The sequence below is a fragment of the Falco biarmicus genome, chromosome 6 (assembly GCF_023638135.1).
Source record: "Falco biarmicus isolate bFalBia1 chromosome 6, bFalBia1.pri, whole genome shotgun sequence".
Lineage (NCBI taxonomy): Eukaryota > Metazoa > Chordata > Aves > Falconiformes > Falconidae > Falco > Falco biarmicus.
In genome coordinates, this window is record NC_079293.1 from 86186451 (window position 1) to 86206855 (window position 20405).

A 20405-nucleotide genomic window follows, 5' to 3' on the forward strand; every position below is an offset into this window, starting at 1 on the left:
CCTTGGACAGCCACACGAAGAAAAGTGGAGAAGAGCAGCGTAAGGACAGCTGGGCACGTGGGGGGCCCACCCCAGCAGAGGCAGCAACGCTGGCTGCTCAGGGCGCCAGTCCCTACATTCTTCTTTGCTGTCAAAGCCTCTAGTTGACCCTCAGAGTCAAACCTTCAGATCAGGATAGGAATGCTCATGTTTGACTCCCAGATTGCTCACAGCTGGTCTCTCTTACTTCTGTTCAGCCATACGCATCAACTTGCAAACGAATTTTCAGTCTAGAATTTGCTTGACCCACAGTCATATGGGAGTGGAGACAATGAGTTTCAGAATTGGTTCCCAGTGTTCTTTTCCAATAGTGGCACACAAAGTACAGGAAAATCACACACACACACCCCCGCCTCGTAAAGAGCATCTAGTGCAACTTGTTAACTGGAAATTGTCTGGGACATTGACAAAATGCAATTTAATCCCACAGCGATAACTGAACTGCATCCCGAATCACAATAGCAGGGCCTTCTGACAGCACCACCGAACTTTCTCTGTAGCTTTCTCTTGCAACACCAAAGTTTTCTTCCAGTTCACTGATGCTGCCGTGCCTCTGCCGCCCTATAGCTGTGATGACTTGAGCATCCCCAGCAATGTGAGAAGAGGCTGGGACTGGCAGGTATACACACCCAGAACTGCTGCAGGCGAGTCAAGCAAATGACACATATGAAATCCGCGTATCCTGACGAGTGATAAAACAATAGAGGCATTTTACTTTTTTTTTAACCTGACTCATGCATTCACTTCCTCTGTCTGAGGGCAACACGTAGGTGAGAACACCTTTGCTTCCAATAACTGGAAGAATTTTCCCCCAGATGGAACATCCTTGGTCGGTATCTGCTGGCAAGCAGCCTGGGAAATTCCGAATATGGTTTTAAAATAGTTTCTGAAGCAGGAAGGGACCTTCAAAAAGGCAGTGAAATTTCAGAGTATTTCTGATCTGATCAACTTAGCAATGGTGTACTACCTTCCAACCATGGCAGGTCAATGAGGAGATGTGTAGGGGGTGCTCAGCACTGCTGGGACGGAGTGAGAACAGCATGGTGGCAACAAGAAGCCTTTGTGGTGTTTGGACACTCTCGCTGACCTGTTTCTGTAACTACATGTCTTATCTTTGCCTAGAGCTGCCCACTTTCCTAGTATTTGTGTTCTTTGGGGGACCTGGAAGGGCGCAGAGGACACGGCCCAAGGGTTGGTGATGGCCTCTCCTGGCCCTGGATGACCAGCTGCCCATAACCTGCCCACGGAAGACAAAGGTGAAGAAAGATAGCGGCATGACTCAGTGCTTTTTCCTGCAGGAGAGAGAGTTTCTGGGACAGAGGAGGTCTGCCTATCGGGACCCTGCTGGGGAGGGAGCATGGGGCATGTATGGTCGTGAAGCTGTCAGTGGAAGGATAGGTGATCTCTCCAGAGAGCTGAAACGGGGCAAAGACAGAAAGCTTTTGATCACGGAGGGGGTGGAGGACGTTTCTTGCTGAGAAGATTCCTTCAAACCCTCCAGGACAGGAGCCACCAGCTCCACCTCTGACCTCCCTAACTTTTATCAAATTTCCCATCTGTGGCTGTTGCCTGCAGAGCCTTTACCAAGCTTCCCTCCAACCACCCCACTTCCCACCAACTCCTTTTAAAGGAGCACTTAAGCAAATCACACACCAGCTCCTTCCCCTTTCCTGTCATCTCTTCACAAAGCAACACAAACGCAGTCTTCCACCACTGCTTTCTACAAGGTGGAATACACAAGTCATCGTAGCTACCTCCTTCCCTCTAACAGGCTAGCACACTCAAAGCTAGCGAGAGCAGGTTACCCGGAGCTCTGGAGAAACATGGGATGGTCCTCAGGGCTCTCGGGATGGTTGTCAAAGCCCCCAGCCAGGTGGTGACACAAGGAAAGCCCAAAAGGACACACAGCCCGTGAGGACGGGATGGTGGGTCCCAAGCCAACCGGGGAAGGAAGAGTCTTGCTTCCTCGCCAGGGCAATTCAGAGGCTGTCGGGAAGGTTGGCACTCTGCTTGTTGTCCAGGGGCCACCCTTTTGCGGGGAGACAGCCAAATACATGTTCAGCTTCCACACTGCACACGGTAAGGCCAGAGGCAAATGCAGCACAGGCGGCCATAGCTCCGCTAGCACCAGGATCTCCCAGGAATCTACAAAAGCTGTAGCAAATACTGGGCTTGGAAGGCAGAGGGGAGACCAACACAGCAACCAGCAGCACCTCCCCAGGAGAGAAGGGAACACAGTGACAGCTGCTCTACCGTGGCTCTAAAACCCAAAAGAGATGTCACTTCTTGGGGCTCTGCCAACTATTTCGCTCAAGACTGCTCAGGCTCCCACTCCATGCGGGCAGTCCCGACCAGCCTGACTCCCGACAGAAGACATACAGGGTAAGGTACCTGTCTCTCCAAATCCCAGCCCTCCCCGATGTTTGATTTACTCTGATCAGGCGTGTTCACTGGATGCAAAAGCAGGCTGCACCAACAGGATAATATACAGGTACTAAAAATTAAATACCTGACATTTAATGTTCCCTTCACATCAGTATTTTGTGGAAGCATTCATTCGCAATGACGACCTGAAGGTGTTACATTGCAAGAAGGATGCTAAAGGCAGAAAGGATTTGTGTGCGGTTTTCATCTAGTTCCTATTTCCTACGCAATTTTGGACAAAGTGACACCTTGGGATCCCTTCCAGCCCTATTTTTCCTGAGTTTATAGTGCCATTAAATATGGTAACTTCGTTGTTGTTGGGCTAGAGGCCCAATAACAATTTCCTATCTTTCTGGACAAGAAAACAGGTTTTGTTGTTTTATTTAATGATGCTATTCTTCACTGATTACATGATGTTTTAGCACTTGTAAACATTCAGTGTCTGTACTCTGGCCTCTTTTTTTCCCCCCAAATCAAACTAATAACCTCAGTAAATTTGAAGTTATAAGTAAGCTTTAAGGAAATAGGGAGCTTAGTGTTTTGGTGAAATATCAGTGTATGTGCAACAAAATGGATTCTAGAAAGTTTCCAGGAACTAAGCTGTATTAATTATGAAAAAAAATAAGTTTAACCAGCATTTATATACATTCACAGATTCTGGACAGTTTGTAGGGACATTCAGACACCTCTGCAAATGAGCTAAAATTGGTCCATATGTCATTCTTCGTAACTATAGATTGAAATTGCATAAGAATGTGAAATTAACTGAAAAAGCAGCACTCTTGTGGATAACAATATCAAAAATTAGCACTTTTCTCAACTGAAGCCTGCACGATTTCATTAATTACCTGTCTTAACTCTGGATCTGAAATCACAGTCACTCACAAGCCCAGTGACAGGTGACAGACTGCTCTTAGCAGACACACCCCTAGTAACTAAGGAGCTGATGGTTACTGAGCTTTAAATAAAATCAAAATGCTTAAATTCTACTCCTCTGAGTGCACAGCAGCTCTGCATTCTTTGGAGAAAGACCTAATAAATTAAACAGTGAGGGTTTGGGGATTGTTCCATGATTTGACTTAAAAATAACAGCGTAATGCCTGAAGTTCTTAGGCATTGCTCTTTTGCCACAAGACAAGATTGGTCTTTCTCTTCTGAGCAGATAATTATGCCAGTTATAGATAAGATTTTACGGAGACCTCTAATATGTTACAAATAAATCTGAGGCTTGCCCGAAGTTAGGTTGGGAAAAAACGCAAACCCCAAACCCTTGGAACAGCATTAGTTCTCTTAATATTCATTACATGCACTTAAAAAAGATGTGGAATTTAAGAAAAAACTGCTGTATTGCAACGATCATCTTGATCGATGACTTTAAAGTACCCTCACAGGAGGTAAACAAACGTAAAAAGGAAACCATAAAATACGGGAACATACGTTATCGCTCCCGAGCGCAAGGACGAGGTGGGAATCGGATGGAACTGACACTATTATTGAGAATTATACTTGAGTAAGCCCAAGTTAGCACTCTAAAGGACTGTTCATCAAAATAAGCACTCCTTTCCCTTCCTCACCTCAGAAATGGCCCCTCTCTGAAGCACCAGGCCCATGAAGCTTGTCGTTGAAGCTTCCTGCCAACACCGACTTCCCCAGGACTGAAGAATAGCTCACCAGCTACCTCTGGCTTGTGTTAGGCTATTTTAGCTTTAGCAGACCAGAAAATCTAATCTATTAGACATCAATTATATCCAGCTCTCTAAGAATTTTAAACAGTTTACAAGTGAGGTAATTAAGCACAGGTTTAGTCTCTGCTCTTGCTCCCACAGAGGTACCAAGAAGGCACAAGTCTGACAAACTGGCAAAATAAAACTATCAGAATGGGAAAATGTATGGGACAATAGGATTACCAGCATCAATAAAGAAACCTTTCTGCATAGACCGGTAGCCACCAAAGAGATGCCCATGCCCAGGAGGCCAGAAATTGAATTCAGGGAGCAGCTAGCTGTCTCACTGGTGAGGATAACAGCAGTGGGTTCGCCACTAAGGGAGACTCCTGAAGGTTTCCTCAGCAGCACCACTGGGCACATGGAGGGGGACAATAATTAACAAACAGTTCAGTGCAGAAGGTGCACACAAATCCCCCTGGTCCACCCGGGAACAATTCCCCCAGCAGCCCAGAGAGCTCCAGCTGCCCTACTATCTTCCAAAACAACAGAGCTCAGCTTCTGCCCCCCACCAAATTCTGCTGGCTGTCTTGCAACAGGTGCTCTATAGAGTTAATTCATAGATGTACGTGACTTTAGCCCAGCACCTGATGTTTTAGGGAGAAACTAGGATCCTCCAAAACCCAGCTATGACAGAAGGTTGTAGCCCTCGGTAGCCAGTTACCAACAGGCGGACTCAGCCTTCAGGCCAGGTCACAGTGTGGCACCAGGAAAAGAGCAAAAAATACTGGATTTGAAAACACAAGCAACAAGACACGAAGTATTTTTGATATCTGATCCTTCTCAGAAAGCAGCAGAAACCACACCAGGTACAGAAATATTTATATGTTAAATTAACACTCTCAGTGTGCAAGACATGAAGTCATCCCTGTCACAAACAGGAGAAACCTTGAATCCTTGCCAACAGATCTGGACACCAAAGCAGGACACCTGAGGTGCCTGCAAATCTGGAACAACCGATTTGAAATAGTATGCTGTGCTTGACTTTGATCTCTCAAATCTCAGCCTTGCAGACTGGCTGTTACGAGATCCTTCTGAAACCAAAAGCTTTCTTTCCCTTGCCCCTTGCCAAAGGTGCACTATTTTGCACAGGAGATCCTGCCCTAACATACTGAAACCAGCCTTTGCAGCATGACAAAAAAACACACCCTGACTTGTCTGAAGCTTTCCATGTATTTTGGACGGCAGCTGTCTTAGGAGTATACTGTTACCTCACACCTTGCATCTGGCAGGGTGCTAGCGGACAGTCGTGTCACCAGACAAAGTGAGGTGGGGATAAGTCAGCAAAACCTACTCTAAAGTGTTCAGTACTTGATTATAAAATTAAAATAAAAACCCCAGCCCCTTAACCTCCTGCTCCCCCCCAAAAAAAGAAGAAAGAAAAAAAAAAGGAAGAAAAAACCCCAAAACCCCCCAAGATATAATGAGATCTACCTGATGCCCCATACTTTCTTTCTAGTGGATACATGGCATCATTTCTGAACATCCTCTCCAGCTGCCTGATTGGGGTGTCTACGCTGATATGCTCTGCTCCTTCAATGTGACTCTTCTTTCCCTGTTATGCTGCTAATTATAAATCTACTTTAACGGCACACTGCATGCAAAACACATCATCAAAGTGGCTCCTGGCACACCACTTCTCTTTTACCCTTCAGTTCAGTGATATCATTATATTTATCACTGTCTGTGGTAAAAATGAACCAGTTGTCCAGATCATAGTACATTAAAGAAATATTAATATTTCTTTCCTTTCTCTGGGCTTTAGCCTAATCTTGGTAAAAATGCAAGAGCCACCGCAAGTAATGCAAAAAGTTAATCTAGCTAGCGTTGGATATATAGGAAAAAGCGTAAGGACATAAGAAGCACACCATGATACTTCCTCAGAATACCCTTGCAGCCCCCAGCAACTTGTGCTGAGGGCATGAGAGGGCACCTGACCATTTAAAAGCCTTCAAGAGATTTTATTTCCCCTCCCCTCCAATGAATTTTCTAGTTCTGTCGTGTGCGTGTTTAAACAGCTTATGTCTAAATTTCTTATTGACGCAACCCTCTTTGGTTCATTACGAATTCTCAGAAACCATATCCCAAAAGAAACAATTACCATACAAATATCTTACTCATTCTGGTCTCCCGTTTTCCCCCAGGAATTAATAAAGCCTGACACATTCATATGACATACATGGAACTCGAGGCTCAGAGTTCATAACTGTCCTCCACACCGTTCATGATAGAAACCTCAGGACAGCTACTGTATTTTGAAAAATTAAGACATGAAATGGAAGGGGAAGTTTTAAAACAAAGATAAACATGTTAGGAATGAAACAGGCCTAAGTAAAGTAGCTTTGAGGCAAGAGAAGAGCTCCCCTCCACACTCGTGTTTCTCTAACCCCATGGTTTCTAGGCCATTATTATTCAGACTTGTTTCAGAAACAGCATGAATCTCCTCATGTCCTCTGTTACAGAAAACAAGTTCTACCTCTTACATAGTTGCAACTTAAAAAGTGGACCCAAAAATGGCAGAAATAAATACTACCATCATCTGCTTGAAGTGAATTACAGTGATGTACAAGAAAGCATAGTTATCTGTCAGTATTTGCCACTTACACATTTAAGACACACTTTAAAGATAAAATACAAGTAATTTGTAATATATCAAAAATTTCAGTACATTAAGAAAAACTGTTCTATTTTTAGTTAGAAGCATGTTAAGTCCAATTGCTGCTAATAAGTTAGGAAATTCTAAATGTAGCTCTACATTTAACAGAATAGCTACAATTATAAACCCTTATGTTTCATAGCCTCTTTTTTTAAGACAAAGCCTCTTTTTTTTAAGACAAACCCCTCTTCCTTTTTGAATCAAGTGCCTGACTAAGATAAACAGATTTAAAGATCTGGCAGAAGAAATAAAGCCGTTAGAAGCCTGCCCTTGTTCCCTCAGCTTTTAGAAGAGTATGTTGAATTAACATCTCTTACATTTTCCAGCTGAAACAATCATTTGTACAGGCAGTTAGGAATAAGTTAGGCAAAAGTCAGCCCACAGAAACCATCAGCGAAGCAAACCTAGAATAAAACTGTCTTGCAGTTGAAATTTAATTTGCATTAGCATTAATGCTTGGGGGGAAAAAAAGTAATTTTTTTTTATTCAGTTGCACAAGCGTGCTTGCTGACTGCCTTGGCAACAGCAGCCTGCACACACTCCTGCCTGCCCCGGCCCCACAAGGGTGCTTACTCAGACATAACCTACTGCGCAGTCTCTGAAGCCATCAAAATAACCATTTAACGCCGCAAAACTATCAAAATATGTAATTCCTACACACCTGCATCCAGTAACACAATGTTCCTCTCCTGGAGGACAAACACCCTCATGACAACTTGAGGACATGTGTGGAATAACCATCTTCCTCCTGGCAATTCTGTGTCCCCCTTGCTTTCACAGCTTACGCAACAGCACATGATCACCACAAGCAATTGCTGGGCTGCTATTTAAGTAGCTTCAGGGTGACCATGAAGACAGATAAAAAATACTCTGTGGACATCTCCAAAATTTGTCTTGCGCCATGCCTCAACTACTAGCCCAGGAACCTAACAGCCTGGTACCTAGCAAACAACACCTTCAGCAGAGCAATTTCTTGCAGCACTTGATCTCACTCTGCACTGCTCTCGAAAGATCAGCATTTCTCCCCTCACACTGGCCGGGAAACAGCTTCTTGTGTAGCGTTACTTTTCAGCTGCATCAGGTGGCAGAGCTGGTGGTACAAAGGAGAAGGCAGGATGGCCCAGCAAAGAAGAGGAAGGCTGGGACTGCTGCTGGTGCTGGGAGCCCAGTCTGGAACATTTTAAGCTGAAAGGCAAAGCTGAGAGTGGTTCGATACTGACAGGCAGAGCAGCCCCTACTTGCCAGTAACAACTGCTACAGACAGACCAGGACTGCCTTCACAACCTACCCGGGCAGAGCACGCAACCCCTGCGGAGATTAATTCATCTCACTGAAGGCTTATTATCTGGAAATTCTATGGTAGCCATCAATCTGAAGTGGTTATCATCCATACTGCCTGTTAAATGTATTTCTTAGGACAGGCTGTCACACCTTTTTCAGGTCCTTGCTTCTCCACAAAGCTACGTGGTCTAGGAGTAACTGCTAAAGGTAGGAAATTCCACGTTTGTGTGATGGCTTGCTCCTCCTAGGGAGTACAGCCTGAACTGTTTCACAAGTGATGAGATCCTTGCACATAGGTTCAGATTCCCCATGAAAGTGCTCTGTGTGATGAAGGAAATAAGCACTGGACAAGTCAGCCAGCCAGCCAGGTTCCCGTCTGCACTGTTGTGACGCGAGTGCCTTTTGCCCACTGCTCCATGTCCTGTACGCGGTCACCTCTTTCTCACTGCTGGACTGACAAGAGTTTTTTGCCTGGCCTGACCTTTAAACACGGAGGTGAAGGGGGATGGGACAGAAAAAGGATTGCTGCCAAAGACCAATCCAAACCGTTCCCAAGCTGGCAATTTCAGGATGGAGTGGACAGGCATGCAGCTTCCCATTGAAGGATGCTACACCTTTTTGATCACCACTAATAAAAACAAGGACTGCATAAATATAGGGAAAGTTCAAACCACTGAGAGCGAGTGTCAGTCACCACTTTGCGATGGGGAAAACTAAGCGTGCATAGGCAGCTTCTCCAAGGGTCTGCAGCTCCAGATAATGTCATTACGGAAAGATCTTTCTGTATCAGTCATGTCCTTTAGCATCAGAAAACCAAGGCAGCAATCCCAAAGGTATACACAAGGTGCCCAGCTTCCAGAAACAGCGCAGTGTCCCTGTCAATGGCCGAAGGCACGTAGGCCAGGGCTCTTGCTCAGCCACCTTCCCTGTAGGACACACTGATAGGATACAACAGAGATGCTCCAAGATGTGCCTCTGCTGGGCCAGCTGTACCAAGGGTTTAATCAAAGGTTGGTCCAGCCCTTGTAGCAAATCATGCTGGCAAGGCAGCAGGCGCATTCCCTGTACTACCACCCTCATACATGGAACAGTACCGCATGCCCGCAGAGCCTCATCCCACTTCATCAGCTACCAGGCTAAAACCTGCATTTTAGCTAGCTAGAATTAGTTATCTGCATTTTTATTCAAATCCTGCATGTGAAAAAGAACATCCTACGTCCAGAGCTTTCAAAACACATCGGGAGAAAAGCAGAAGTACGAGGCCCCTGCTTCAAGAGCCCTGCCCTCCTCAAGAGCCTGAGGACATCGCCCCAAGCCCCCCAACACCCCAACATCTCAGGTCCCTACAGGCCATGAAGGAAAGCCAGCCACACACTTCAGGCTATCCTAAAGTGTTGTGCCAGTGGCCCCTCTGCTTTTAAGCTAAGGAGGCTCCAGCTCAAGTGTCTGCCCTGCTCCCAAGCACTGCCAAGCAGCCCTCTGCATGCTTCCAATTCCTCCAAGGGTAACAGTTACTACCTTTAGAGCAACTGCTAAAACAGATGAAGCAGAACTGTGAGGTGCAGCAATAAAGCAGATCAATGAGTACCAAAGAGAAGACGAAAAAATTAGAATGATACATTTATTGTCAATGGATATTTCTGTGTAATTTGTATGGATCAGGTATTTGGAAAAGGGATAACTGACACGTAGGGAAAACCACACACTTCTCCTTAGCCTATTCTTGACTACCAGCCAGAAGATGCTCAGTTTGTGTGCTCTGCTCTCCAGCACCTTCATTCTAAAATCAATTTCCTGTTTCAAAGCAAAAAAAGATCTTTCCATTCTTCTCCTTAAAAACACAAACTTCTGCAGGCCAAGCCACCTCATCGGCAGTAAAAGCAGTGTCTACTTTTCACCACTGTGGCCTTGTTAATGGCAGGCATATCAGTATGCTCTTGGGATTTCTCACTATAGTCATCAAAGTTTATCATTGCTTAATAAAATGCTATTACATTTTTGGGGGCCAACTAAGATAAGAAGAGACATTAAAAAATTTTCCACAGAAAGATCATGCCAATAATTTTGGGTTTCACGTATTATAGCAAACATCCTGCGTTTGCAGCACTACATATATAATATATATTAAACAGGCTAAACTACTCACAGTTCAAGCAATGTTCACTGATCTTTTAAAAATGGGTAGTAAACATAATAAATCAGTGTTCCATGAATTCTGAGCATTGCCTGCAAAGTCCACAAAGATGATAAAATGGTGCTAGATTGGGACTGTTGGAAGGATTGAGACTTGTTTCTAATCCAACAGAAATTTAAAATAGCTTCTGTAAATGTACAGTAGCACTTTTCAACTCATGACACATGAAAATTGATTATGTGTAAAAGCAGATTGTTTCCAACATCCTGAAAACACATAATGACAGAAAAAAACCCCAAGATAGGCCTAAATTTTGTTTTGTGAAAAAGACCTCAGGGTTAAAAAAATCACACCTCATACAAAAATAATATTTAGCAAGGTCTGGAGAGATCTCATTTCCCCTAGGAAAGTAACCCTGTTTTGAGACATACCATTTTTTAAACCAAAGAGCATTTCTCATCCCTGTTACACTTCACTGCTAAGAGAGAAAAGTTTCTAAATTTAACTACTCAGCAGGTAGGCACTTGTTTTCCTGCAGCAAAATTATTGTTACAGTATCTTGCAGAACTATAAAACTCTGTCCTATGCTACTTAGCACTATTTACCTCTTTAGATATCACTACAGGTACAATTACGTGTCTCAGGGACCGTTTTCAGGATGTCTACCTGATTTAGCACAGGACTTACCCTCACTGAACCTGTCACAGATTTGCTAATAAGTTAGAATTAATTAACCACATTTGATTTTACACAGTTATTTTAATAGGAATATAGAGTTATAAGAAATATTTTAATGAAACTTCTATTTGTACAGCTATAGCTGCTATGAAATCCTCTGTATAACCCCGTACCAAGGCCGAAGGAATTGGTCAGAATCACCTAGTAGGAATGTTTAGAACTTAGATAACGGACTTAAGATTCAAGATGATTGTTTATATGTAACCTAGGAGAATGTACTAAAATGTCAAAATGGGAATTAATGTGAACTGGGTAGAGTCAAGTGAAGCAACTCATAGTTACCTGCCAAGAAACAGTTACCTTAAGTGAAAGGTAATTCCGGCAGGGGGTATCGCGACCACTGACTCAAGTACCACCCACCCGAATAATACCCCAGACCCATTTCTAGACCTTTCTAACCTTTACTGCGCAGAATTGGATATGGGAGGAGAGTATGTTAATGATTTTCGGGAAATATCATGATTCTGCATGAATATTTAATGAATATGCATGAATAAGTTCTATATAAGGTGCATGATTTTGAACCATGGTGTGCGTTGATTGTGAGAGGCCTCACTTACGCACCCGGCCATCAATAAAGAAGCGTCTGCTTATCTACATCACATTGGTGTCGGTAAGTTCTTCATTCCGAGATTTCGGTAACAAACCCACTAGGGTTTTCTCTAATTTAGTTGCAGACATCCCGCCCCGAATCATCCTCAAGGGCACTTGCTTTTGAAATCATTCTTCCTCTGTCTCCTTCTCCCTGCCACCAGGACGCCCTCTCCCAGCTGCACATGCCCTTTTCTTCACCCCATTCCAGCACCTTCCTGGAGACCCCACCTGCCACGCCGTGCAGCTCTGGCTGCCAACCCCCAGGGAAGGACCTACCACCTCCCTCTGCCACTGAGGGCTACTCACTGAGCACATTTACGTCTCCTAGCCGTGTTATTACTCTTTTAGCTTTTAATAACTCAGCTCAGACTGGCCGGGGCCTAGGCCACCAGGCGGGGCCTAGGCCACCAGGCAGGGCCTCTCTTCGGGGATTTATGGCACACCACAGCGCAGGGAGCTGCTTTTAACCTTCTCTGCGTCCCGCGGCGGGGCGCTGCGGCCTGAAACCAGCAGGGAGGCCTGTGCAGGCCGCCTGTGGCCCCCACGCATAAAGGACACGAGTGACACGGCACCGGCCTCTCAGGGTGCCGGGGCTGCCCCCCAAAGCCCCCCCACAGAAAACAGCCCCCCACGCACGGCGGGGCCTGGGCCAGACAGGGGCCCGCCCGGAGCGGCGGGGGGGGTGGCCGGGCTGAGCGCCAGCGCCCGCCCGCTCCCGCCTCCTCCTCCTCATCCCCCCTCCCCCTCCCGCCCCGGCGTGCGTGCGTGCGTGCGCGCGCCCTGCTCCGTGACCCATTTCACTGAACAAAGGATTTTGCTGGAATCTCAGCGCTAGACCTAAAATGGCGCCGGCACGCTCGGCCGTCCCCCTCCCTCCCCGCCCCGCGGGCACCATAGAGATGGGGCGGGCCGGGGCGGCTAGAGCGGCCGCTCCCCGTGCCTTCTCTACGCGGCCGTAGTCCGGCCTCGCTGGTGCGCGGCGGGGGAGGGGGCGCGGGCCGGGAAAGGCGCTGTCGCGTCATGGCGGGCGAGGGCGACTCTGAGCCGAGGAAGGTAACGGAGGCGGGATGGATGTACTGGGCGGGGGGGGCAGTGCGGCGAGGGCCCTTCTCGCCCCGAACGTGGCCGTAGCCCTCCCTCCTCTACGGAGCGCTGCCCCTATGCCCCGCCAGCAGCCCCTCAGGCCGGGCCGGCTGCGGGCGGGCGGGCGGCTGAGGGAGCTCGGGCGGCGGGAGGCGGCAGGGCCGGGTCTGGAGCCCCCCAGGCGCAGGGGGGTGGCCGTGCGTGGGGGTCTCCACGCGTTTGAAGGTTTCCTTGAGCGCCCCGCTGAAGCGCTGCCGGGCGCTGGGAGGAGGAAGACGAGGAGGAGGAGGAGGAGGAGGAGGAGGAGGAGCTCCCCGCGCCCACGCGTGTCGGTGGCGCCAGCAGCGCTGAGGAGAACAGGGGCTCTCGCACACCAGTCTTGAAGCCCCGCAGGGTTTTTCTTCTCCAGAGGAAATAACGGGAAGAGCACACAGAAACCCACGCAGGGCCAAGTGAAGGGGAGTGCGTGTGCACATGTTTCCCCACAGACCCTCCTCAAGGCTTTCTCCAGGCTGAAACACTGCCATGGCGCTTGAGCCTATGTCACGGCAGCAGTTAGCGTCGCAATCAGTGATTTCAAGTATAGCAACAGGTGAAATACTATTTTAAAAGGCTGCCTCATGCTGCATGGATGTGGCAGGGATACCTTCTTAGCCAACAACAGCAACATATCGCATGACTTCTTCCATATGAGAGTACTTGAAATTACTCATTAGGAGATTAGACCAAATCCTGTTTGTCTCACTTGTACGCGGGGATTATGTGGAAACAGCTGATGGGTGTCCATAGGGAACATGGATAAAATTATTGATGGGGATTTCCGTGCGTGCATACAAATCCAGCTGTTGTCAGATGCTTGCCATCCCCATTACCAGTCAGACCTCTCACAGTGTCTCACAGAGCCGTCAGCCCTCCACAGATAGTTAACTATAATACTTCATCTTCAAAATATACTTTGTCCAAGTACGTAGCTTTACCAAGAAAAAACAAAACCATTTTAAAAGCATCTTACACAAGAATTCAGTTGGCACAGTTGCACATGTGGTATTTAATGGTCTAAGGGTTTAAACACGATAGAATGTAGATGAATTTTCATGCCCTAGCGAAAGATGTGCAGATGTTACTACAGTGTAGCCACATTAACCCTGACCAATGTTATCTTGAGGCTTTTCTGTACGTAGTTTCTCACTCCTGCTTGTGGCACCAAGGTGCATTTGCAAGGATGTGTCAGGTGGGAAATAAGAGTTGTATTCCAAGTTAGAAGGCTTAGATGATGCTGGAGCCAGCGTAGGCACCTCTGAAATGCAAAACATGTTTGTCAGTTCACATTTGGGTTTATGAATGCCACATGTAATTTCCATTTGAAAATTAAATAGAAATATTTAAATAGAAAATAGAAAACTGATAGATGCTAGCTAGGGTAGGTCACAGATGTGCGACAGTGTGTGAAATAGTTCAAATAATTTTTACTGGTAGGTTCGTTTAAACCTTATCTGTTGTATATAGAAGAATTTCTGTGTACAGCCCCTGCCTATACGTAGGATTAGGCTAAAAATTACTGGTTTATAAATGTTTTTATTCAGTGTTCAGTATAAGGTTCTCTGCTACTTGAACAATCTCCAGTAACTTTGCTTTTTTTTTTCTCCAAGCACATTTGCCTTTTCAGGTACTAAAATTATGTGGCATAACTAATGGCATAATTGATTGTAACCTTCCCTGTTTGTTGTGATGTCTGTTGGCTTTGAATAAAGATCCTGGATTCTTAAAGGTTTTCTCCATTCCTTTTTGGGGGAATGTAAAGGAAAAAATGAAATCGTTCCTTTGTAATATTCAATAGAAAGGATGGATCAACAGGTTTGTACAAAATGATGTTGCCTAAATCAATAGTTAACTCTTTGGAAACTATTCCTGACGCAGCTGTGTATGTTCCCTTTTCCTCAGATATAACCCTGGAAGTAGGAAATCCTCAAGTGATTATTTCTGACTCCTCAGACAACGATTCAGTTTTACTGTGGAGTTGGTATCGTAGACTTCTACAAAAGCAATTTTTTAAATCTATGGTGTGTTTTTTTTCTTACAGTCCTTTAAACTCCTAGGATTTCTTGATGTCAAAAGCGTCCCATGTGCACGAGAGTCAGTGCTCTATGGATCCCTGGGATCTTTAGTTGTGGGTCTTGGACATTTTTTAGCAACCAGTAAGTACTTACTCCTTCTAGTTTTTAGATACATATTTCTGCAAGGAAAAATTGATTTGTATGTGCTGTTAGGTTTTGTTAATAATGGGAAGTCATCCAAGGTTTTTTCTGAGGATTTTTGTTTTTCTTTCAGGTAGAGTTAGAAGATCTTGTGACTTTGCAGTTGGTGGCTTTATTTGCACAATGTTAGGATACTGGTATGTAAAACTCTTCTTGAATTTTCACAGACCTATGTTGGCTGCTTTGTACAACGTGATCCCCGTGTGACCTTTCACAGTGTTTTAGAAACTCCATACAAATCTTGCCTGGCAAAGCGTCCTCTTCCTTCTCCCCCAAATATTTATTTTTTTAAAGGAAGAGAGTTCAATGTCTTTGAATTTTTGTTATTTTTTTAAAAAAACTTGCTATTGTTTCTTGAATCCTAAGAGGTCAAGCCACCCAGTTACTTCAATCTTTCTTAATTCTTTCTTTTTTCCTTCACATATGCCATCCTTCTGTCCTAATTATAAAGGCAGCATACTACAAGGTCATTAAATTAATTTCCATATTGCAGAAATTAGCATTTTCCATTGGGCTTGTATATCTTGCTCCTCAGTGGCTGCGTAATGTTTGCCTTAAAGAAATAGCAGTTAGCCAAGTATTTTCATGGTGCATCATTTCATAATGACTTTTACTACCGTTATTATATGTGGTTTCAACTTTTCAGCTGGCTGAGTAACTCTGATTTGTCACGTATTAAGCAGGGAATTACGTTTTCTTTTCATCCCCTCCTCTAGGTTTTACTGCAGGTACAATTTGGCCCAACAGAGGATCCGCCAAAGAGTGCTTAAAGAAGGAATGAGAAACAAAATTTTATTTGAAGGCAGTTCTCTTGATCCAGAAAGAAAACAAACTGGCAATGAAAGAAGTGATTCATAGCCTGCTATGGAGGAATTGTGGGCTAATACAGCCGTGGGAGAAGGTGGTCCAAGAATGGCAGTCTTCCCTGTGAATGGGTGAGGTGCCTGAACCTGATAAATCATGCTGGTTTTCCTAGCAAATCCAAGCAAGAAATTCATAGCAAATCTGTGAAGTCGGTGTACAAGCTTGCCTTTTTTTCGTGTATGTGTATGACTATGTACACAGTGAGAAATGACCTCCTACCACACATTTGGGAACCGATGGGGTGTATTGCAGGCACTCGGAGGATTAATGACAGTGTTTTGGGACTGTGTTAACTTCCATTATAAACTGAATGGTTCGTTTTAGCAAAGTTCTAATTAGATCTCATTCAAATACAGAGAAGTATTTTTATCAGCTGTTGTCTTGAGTAAATGGATCCTTCAGTGCTACTGTTAATTGTGCTGTTTGTAAAACCAGGAATATTTGAACAGTAGGTGAATTCTTTGTTTGTGCAAGATGGGTGATATCAGTAGCCTTTGTGAGATTTCAGCTGCAAAATAACTTCAGATAATGTGTATACACTGTGAAGTTGAAGGATTTCCATCTTTGTTCTGTGTGAAACCAAGAATAAAACCAAATTTCAGAAGCAGTCTAAGGTATGTAACTAATCTTTTTACTCGATTAAAAATCTTGCGCTTCTGTTTAGGGCATTGCTTTACAATTGGTGGAGTAATAATTTTTTTTAGTATTTTTTGTAAGTACTGATGGTCAGTAGGTTTTGTGGGGTTTTAAATCAAAAAAGGCATATTCTACTTGTATATTTCACGGTACACGTTCAGTTGAAATTATATAGTGGTACTTTTTTTAAGGAAACCATCTTACTTGGAAATACAGTGTTAGGTCTAATTGCATATTGGTAAAAAGATGAGTGATGGGTGTAACATTCCTTGCTTCTGTTTACATCAGTGACACAATGTATTTATTGTTTTCACAAAATGATTTATAGTGTATTATGCTGTAAGCACTTTTTGGTCAGGCATTCACTGAGCAAAAATAGTCCTTTCCCCCCACCTTATACTTTGTCTGAGGGAGTTTGTGATCTGTTGTTAACTCAGGTTGGTGTGGGGAGGTTTGGGAATCCAGTTGTAACAGCAGCGTTGCTCTACTTATTTAATTTGGAAATACACTTGAAAGCATTAAACAAACATGTTATTTACACTGAGATAATTAAACTTTTACCCCCTGTGGATTAGCCTCTTACAAGAGGAAAACAAACCTGTACACTCTGTTTCCTTTTTTCCCCTCTTCCTTTCGTTTCTTCTGGAGAAAACAATAAAAAAAGGTTTTTATGGAGGCCTTTCATTTTAATAATTTTACGTGTAAAGACTCCAGAAAACCTGAACTAGCGCAGTGAAACACTTCCTGCCCTCACTGCAAAGTCTAAACTCAGAAGTTAACAGTTAGCTAACTTAATTCTGAAGAGCAAAATGTTTCCCCTGGTTCTGTGCTGGGGGTGGGGGGAGGCTCCTTCCCTTTGGGGTGGGAGCTGTTGCCTCGTAAAGCCCTTGGAGCAGCAGTGGGGAACGGAGCGAGCCACAAACCAGGACTTAGCAATGGCCTATTTTAATACATGGTTGAGTTCTTTCCTATCTGACCTAAGAAAAGGAACTGCAACCTAAGCAGGGGGTCTTTTGGCTGCGAGGTCATAGTTCAGCCGGGGAGTTTAGGAAACAAAAGCAGGCAGATGAAAATTTACTCTTTGGCAAAGAGCAGTTGTAGAGAAAGAAGAGAATGCTGGTTTGTACTGACAGGAAAAAAGTCAGCATGCACATAATGGCACCCTTCAAAATGCACAAGTACTGTGACTGATGAGAAAAAAGGAGAAGCATCATGAGATTCTGTAAATTTAAAAAATCTGGGGAAAACTGCAGCATTAGATCCTCTCCGGTGTTGTTTGGTGTTGGTTTAAGCTACTGCATTTAAGGATATTAGCTCAACAGCAGCTTAACTACAGTATTAGCAATTCTGGCCAGTAACTTTGACATGCCAGATGTATCTGCATTGCACAGATAACTGATCTAATACTTCTGCTCCACTGTGCAAAGTGTAAAGTGAGTATGCCAGATGTTAACAGAAAAATGGGGAAAGAGGCGATGTGCAGGCAGTGTGGCCGGCACGTTTGAGCTTCCTTAGCTAGTAAAACTTGAGGTGGAATTGAGCTAACCAAAAGTCGGAGCCTTCACTGAGGGGGGCGGGGGGGTTACGGCGAGTAAGCTGTGAGCAGGACTCAGTGGGGGTGGAATAGCAGGGGGAAGAATGCTCATGGTTAAACGTGCAGGGGAAAAAGTCTGGCATAATTCCTCGCTACAGCTACAGCTGCTTCTGCGCCAGCTATGGGAAGTGGATTGAAAGGGACTGATGGGTTACAACCCCCTGTTGAAAAGGTGAAGGACAGGACAAAACCCCCAAATCTCAAAGTTATTAGTTGTCAGAAATTAGGGTACATTCACAAGAAAACAAAAAATTGTTGTAACTTAATAGGAGTAATCTTAACATTTGAAAACAATTCCCTAACTATTTTTTAAGCTAGTGAGCCATATCCCTATTAACTCTAATTTTTTTAAATCTAAGTTATTGGTGGAAATACACAGCATCCATCTGTGTTTTATAGTCAGACTTGATATCTTTAAGTGTTGCTGCTAATGACAGATGTGATAGTTCTTGTTTTAACAAGGTTCAAAATATTTCTCAAATTAAAGCTTACCAGACAGTTCCCAGAAAGGAAGAGAAATACGAATTTTGAAGACGTTTGGGTTTCAGCCCCTCTGAATGAGAGAATGAAGTATAGGAACTTTAAGCTATAAAGTTGCTAAAATCCTGTTTATTTTACTGAGTTAACATTACTTGGTGACTTCCATGGTGACTGACAAGCACGCTTAGCTTTTATCCCTGAAGTTCAAATCCTCCCTTGAAGCAATCTAAACCACCACCAAAATAAACAGGTGGGTTTGTGGCCCGTTGTGCTCCTCCACACCTTGCTCTTCCCACTCCCCCCGGCAGCGATACTTTTGGGAAAAGGTGCTTGCAGGAGCACACGGCAAGGGCGCCTGTCCTCCAAGCCGTTCCAGAAGGTCACCGTCAAGGCAACGGGCAGGAACACGGCAATCTGAGGTGAATTGCTATCTCCATTAATAGAGATGTGTGCGAGCAGATGTGGCTGCTCCTCAGCGCCTTCACTAAAGCAAATGTCCATGCTTCAGCCACCGACCATTGTGCCAGGCTCAGCACCCAGGAACCGTTTGGAAGTTGGCAGCAGAGGCGATGATAAGCGTCACCCCAAACTCGTCATTTACAGCTGTACCCAAGCAGAGATTTTTGGGAGGCGTTGGCTCTCCCTGCATTTTGCAGGCTTCCAGGCTGGTCTGTGTGCACCACCACCCACCCCAGATCTTCCCGTGCTGCAAAGGAAAGGTCACCTCCTGCCACGGAGCCTGGCTCTTGGTAGGGTGATGTTTTATTTCATTTTTTAAGTGGGCGAGGGGAAGTACATTTGTTATTTCTGGTGTAAGCAACCCAGGTAACAATGAAGTACTGTGGGAACTGGGTTGTAATGAGCTCCCAAGTGAACGATTTTTGCCAGCTTAGTGGACTAATCCCCGTACTTCTCTCATTCCTATCCAAGCGTTTAACGCAAAAGCTCAGTGGTCACCAGTGAAAGTTGTTTGGTTTGCTCCATTTAAAGTTTGAAACAAATAGATTTTGGAAAACTGATCAAAACAAAGGTTTTACAGTATGTTTGGATGATGCTTCAATGATTTTTTATTTTTTTTTTTTTAGTTGAAGAGCAAACAATTAATTAAATGTCAGAAGTGGAGCTGAGTTTTAGTTGACGTGACTCAAGGCCTTGCAACATATATACTTACGCTTAAAATGGAAATATTACACTAAGCAGGCATGGCTGCTAAACCTTCAGATGGGGGCAGGGGAGCAGGCTCGTGAAGGGAAGGTAGAGCCTTAGATGAGATGATGGGAGGAAAATGCAGATTTTTTTTCATGGCTGGCAGCACCCTGGTTAAAACTGTTTGTAGGCCCCCACGTTTTCACGTGCTATTATTTTTTCTGTGTGGGCTCACAGTTTGCCTGAGAGCCATCCAGCAGCGGGTCTGCCTGTTCCCGCAGGAAGAGGTCACAGCATCCCTGGATCTGCTCGTTTGAAAGACTTAAGAGCAGCTTGTTCTGAGGAAGATATTTTAATCCTTCCAACTTCTGTCATCTATTGTAAGCGAGACTGCCTCAGAGCCCTCCGCTTCCCCGGCCGTGCCAGGAGCCCCCGGCAGCAGCCACACCGTGCCGTGGGAGCAGCCAGACAGCACTGCAGGGCTCTTTAGACTGGCCACAGCTCCAAAAATACCGAGCCTGCATAGCGTGGTGATCTATTTAACAGAAGCAAAGGTTCCCCCTCTCTGTCTTCATGCTCTGGAGAGAAGGAAATGCTGGTTTGCTTATTTTTTTTAACTCCTTGTTTATTTTGTCAAATGCTGTTAGATGGCAGGGGAGCTCTCAGCCATGGTGGCTTCTCTCCCCAGACAACAGATCATCTCTCCCGTTGATGGCACATGGCTTGTGATCAACTCCGGTGATCACTGTGTGCATTT

General features: G+C 44.8%; 1 protein-coding gene across 1 annotated transcript; it reads left to right on the top strand.

Moving 5' to 3' along the window:
- The first annotated feature begins 12430 nt into the window (after window positions 1–12430).
- LOC130151741 (cytochrome c oxidase assembly protein COX20, mitochondrial) lies at window positions 12431–16399 on the top strand. The gene is made up of 4 exons (XM_056344391.1): window positions 12431–12643; window positions 14754–14868; window positions 15002–15065; window positions 15645–16399. The coding sequence occupies exons 1-4, from the start codon at window positions 12611–12613 to the stop codon at window positions 15784–15786; spliced, it is 354 nt and encodes a 117-aa protein (XP_056200366.1). The 5' UTR covers window positions 12431–12610; the 3' UTR covers window positions 15787–16399.
- The last annotated feature ends 4006 nt before the right edge of the window (window positions 16400–20405 follow it).

Coding starts and splice junctions, on each gene's coding strand:
- LOC130151741 (XM_056344391.1), top strand. CDS start 12,611: ATGGCGGGCGAGGGCGACTCTGAGCCGAGGAAG. Junction 12,644..14,753: donor GCGACTCTGAGCCGAGGAAG/GTAACGGAGGCG, acceptor TTTTTCTTACAG/TCCTTTAAACTCCTAGGATT. Junction 14,869..15,001: donor TGGACATTTTTTAGCAACCA/GTAAGTACTTAC, acceptor TTTTTCTTTCAG/GTAGAGTTAGAAGATCTTGT.